At 32.2% G+C, this 4,459-nt stretch overlaps 1 protein-coding gene across 2 annotated transcripts in view; it reads right to left on the bottom strand.

Annotated features, from left to right (window-relative positions):
- Positions 1–1,354: 1,354 nt before the first annotated feature.
- The window catches only part of LOC106679087 (DNA methyltransferase 1-associated protein 1), a 26,057-nt gene continuing 22,952 nt past the window's right edge, over positions 1,355–4,459 (bottom strand). The window contains exons 3-5 of one of the 2 annotated variants that reach the window (XM_067051840.1): positions 3,661–3,778; positions 1,878–2,032; positions 1,355–1,576 (exon numbers count right to left, since the gene is read on the bottom strand). In XM_067051840.1, coding sequence (XP_066907941.1) covers positions 1,370–1,576; positions 1,878–2,032; positions 3,661–3,778 — 480 coding nt within the window. In that variant the 3' untranslated portion in view covers positions 1,355–1,369. Of the gene's footprint in view, positions 1,577–1,877; positions 2,033–3,660; positions 3,803–4,459 lie in introns of both variants that reach the window. The other variant, XM_067051839.1, reaches the window with a different exon arrangement.

The raw sequence follows: 4,459 nt of genomic DNA, 5'->3' as shown, positions 1-4,459 counted from the left end.
GCTACACTTTTGCCTACATGACTCCCTGCAATCTAATTTATAAGACGTTATCACGTCAAAAGGGGTGACCGACTAATTATCCAAATTGAAGCAAAGTCAATCGAAAATCTACTTGTTAGTGAAGATGCGGAGGCATTAAAAGCAACAGTCGTCTGCAAAGTGAAGAGAAGCATCCTAAATCATATTCAGGCAAAGAAGAAGAGACCCCTTGGAGAGTTATCAAGGAAAAATTAAAGAAGGCGTTTGGAGGAGGACGGTGGGCCCAAGAGGAAGAAATTTATAATGAAAATGGAGAACAGGAAATACAGCAGCTGTAATATCTCAACCATCTGGTCCTTACCAGGTGTCAAAGAAGACCAGATGTGCAGAGTATTGAAAGATGCATCTAATAATTGCCTAAAGGACAGTAAGTGGTTTTGAAACTGTATCATATGAAGCAGCATGTGTGATAGCCAGAACACCTCCTATTGAACTTCTTATTGAAGAAAGAAGTAGATATTATGAACAACATTCTCCATTTCAAGAGGAGAGCAGGAAATAACTACCACTCAGTAGCAATGACAGTAATGTGAGGCTGCAGATTCAGGAAGGTGAACCAACAGGTCGATACTCGATGTTGGTTCTAGGTATAGTCGCCAACATGGTGAGGTAGATTTTTATGTCACCCAACTGTTAACAGAACACAGATGCTTTAGGGCCTACCAGTGCATTTAAATTGGATATTATAACAGAATGCCCTGCAATCAAGAGGAGAGGAAAGAAATAAAATGGAGAAATCGTGTGGAAGGAACATCATTCCAGATAACCTGGTGAGCCATATGCTAAACTCTGACCGTGATTAGACAGCAGTGAAGGAATTTCCCGCAGATATCCCTAAGAGATTGAGAGTGGAAGGGAAAGAGCATGGAAAGAAGAAGAATCGACATATGACTGACAAATGTCCTATGTCAAGAGGACAAGCATGAGGCGGCACGCAGCCATTTCCCTCCACAAAGAAATGCCTAATGGCGATACTGCAGAGAGGAAAGAACAGGTACAACAAGGAGATGGTTCTAATGTGTAAAAATCTCACACCCAGATGGGTACAGGCCTAAAATATTAGACACCTTTCTAAAGGATTTTTTATATTATTAAATACGTGGATTATATATATTAATTGCTTTGTTTTTCAATGTAAAATAACCATTGAACTACAAAATAATAAATTCAATTTTAGAAAAAAAGCAATAAAATTTGTGTTGATTGTGATATTTGTTGATAATTTAAATGAAACAAGATATATTTCTATATTTATCACTCACCTTATTAAGGTGAAGAAACATCAAATTATAAGGATTTTCACAAGAGAATTATTTAGGTATGATGTATTTCAGGTTCTATCCACAGTTCTTATTGAAATTATTAGAATAATTACAAGCCGGCAAGAGATTGGAACTATATAGACTATTGGTGGAAGAGCAAATATATAAAACTCACAAATCTGAGAACACAGTTTACTGGCCAATTTGGAAGGGTGGGGGAGAATGCCTGGTAAACTCTCGCACAGGTGTCTACAACCCATGTGGTAATCCTGCTGCTGAAGAGTGAGATTAAATATAATTAAATGCTATAAGCTCTAATCTTATATATGCAAACTAGGATGAATCATCTTAATTATGAATTTATAGTGCAAGTAAGTAAGTTAGAAATGAGAAGCATTTTCCATCATCAAAATAAAAATTTAGTGATATTAATACACTTTATGTCTGTTTGTTATTTAAAATATGAAACAAATTCATACCAAACTCTACTTAAACAAGTAAACAAAGTCTTTATTAAATTGTGAAATACATTCATAAAAATGACTAAGGAGAAAATAGTTAAAAGATAAACTTTACCTTACTTGGATTGACTGCTTCATACTGATGCCTCAAGGACTGTATTTCAAACTCACAAGTGGATATTGCTGCTTTTAGCTCACAAAGAAGATAGACATCACTCCTTAAGTCATTAAATTGTTGGCAAATCTCTTCAGTCGGTAATGGATTCAAATCTTAAAAAATAATTAAATAATACTTTACATTGTCTATGGTTTTTGTTATGAGAGTTATTTCTAGTAAAAAGAAATGAACTGGGAGAATAGATGGTTAATCCACAAAAAAAAAAATTATAAAATAACAGGAATACTTCAATACAATAGACTTGTAGGAAAGAAGACAGTAAACCTAATATTTCCTAAATCATCTTAAAATCCATCTCAACCCTCAAATAGCTATTAAGATTCATTTCTACAAAGTACCCATCACTTTCTAGCAAGACAGTCCTAGATCAGAAGCAGAAGCAGAAGGCTAACTAGCCAAGACGATGAAGAGGAACTAAGGCAAGAGGGTTTAAGATACTGGAGTGGAAATACCAGCAAAGACGAAACAAGCAACACTCCCAGATAAGTTATAGTTTACATAATATTTAGGTTATATTATAATCTAATACTCTGATTTTGAGTGCTAACTGAATTTAATAGTATAGTCTGGTAAATAACAAAGTGACTTCAGTATTCTCAATTTAATTTCAAAATAAATCAATATTTATTTATAAGCAATATAATTTTGTCCATAAGCTTTTAAATTAAAATATGCCTCACCTATAAATATCTGTAATAAACTTTAGTTACCTTACACTATAAAAATAGGTTTGTCAATGGAGGATTACATAGAAAAAGATTCATAAGTTCCACTCCAAATTCTGTAGTAATCAATTCTATTATTGACATTACTTCTATTTTAATTATTTTCTCGTTGTCCTTTTTTCAAATTAACTTGTTTTTTTTCCCATTAAAGGGAAATTGTTTGTCTTGTTAAGTCTATGAATGTTGTCATTTTTGTTATTAACTTAACTTTTCTCTCTTATCAAGCATTATTATTTTTATCAATTTATTTCATCATAACTTTTTTTTTAATCATAACATTGTATCTAGTTAAGGGTGCTTTTGTATGAGACTATAATCCCATATAACCCTATAATCAACTGTTAAAAAAAAAGTAACTTTTATATCAACCATGCAAGGCCCACTAGGCCAATGTGGTATTAAATAAAAAAAAGTTCTTAAAAACTTGGTTTGATGAATACAACACTCTGGATGTCACCTACAACTAGAGTAAGGTAAATTGCTAAACATGATACCTTTTAAAAAGGTATCAAGTTTTGAAGTATAGCCAATTACATCTAGGAGATGGGCCTGTGGCATCAAGCAGATAGGTCAGCGCCATATAGCATTTAATTTAGAGAAATAGACAATACATTTACAAGAACAGTATACCAGTTCCCAAAAGGAGCCGATAGAAATATATAGTGTGATATATAATATAAATTAATAATAAATTCAGTTTCTGGAACTCTCACCATTCTCAGAAAAATGGATAGCCAAAAAAGCAAGCAATCTACCAAATAATATTAAAATTTTTCAAAACTACAAAAGTTCACTACTATAAAACTCAAACAAAGTTTAGAAACTAAAGTTTAAGAACATTCATAATAAAATTCTGATTATTATTGATGATGTAGAATTATATTATGGTCAAACACAGGCTACAATTATTTACAGCAATTTCAAATGAAAACCCCATTTCTTTTTAATCATATCAATACTAAATAAATTATTACATAAATTACAGGTTACATTACCTATATTCAACTCCGTAAGCTGTTGCTCGATGGCTTTCATCTTCTTCTGGCCAATGGTGGTCGGGAATTTCATTCTCTGGGACCTTAATGTCACACCACTCCCTTTAATATCTGGAAACTTAATACCCGACAGTTCGCCAAACTACAAATCAAAATAGAAATATTTAAATTATTTCTAAAGTTTAAAATATAAATAGAGCTAACGAAGCATGCAATCCATGACAAAAATCGGACATAGTAGTTTCTTCATTCATCAATAACCATAGTAAAAGTGTGATTTCTTCTCATGCCATTAAAAGAATAGAACAAATAAGAAGTTGACTGAAATTAGCTGCATTAATAAAACACTATTAAAATGTATTTATACATGCATTTTAATAGATCATACATGCAATACGTCTTTTAATAAGGAGGAAAAATAAAAGATACAAAACCAGGTAACGCACAGGAAACAGGAAACGTAAAAAAAAAAATATTTGTTCAAAGATCCCCTCTATTACTAACATCTTTATGTATTATATTGAATTAAATATTATATTTGACTCCATAAAATATCTACATATAAGGTAGAGCATACAGTTATAAATAATTTATTTAAAAAGTTCCCATATGATATAAAGCTTTGATTGGTAGGTATATACAACAGACACACACAATTGGCAAAGAAGGGTGAAGAGACCAACCAACATTGTGGAAGCAACAGCACCATAGCTACAACAAAGGGTGAAGAGACCAATTACACTGTTCAAGCAACAGTATCATAGAAACATCAACGGGTGAAGAGACCAACTACACTGTT

Source organism: Halyomorpha halys, unplaced genomic scaffold, assembly GCF_000696795.3.
Source record: "Halyomorpha halys isolate HHAL.00 unplaced genomic scaffold, Hhal_1.1 Scaffold177.1, whole genome shotgun sequence".
NCBI lineage: Eukaryota > Metazoa > Arthropoda > Insecta > Hemiptera > Pentatomidae > Halyomorpha > Halyomorpha halys.
This window is presented reverse-complemented; position numbering and strand designations above follow the sequence as displayed.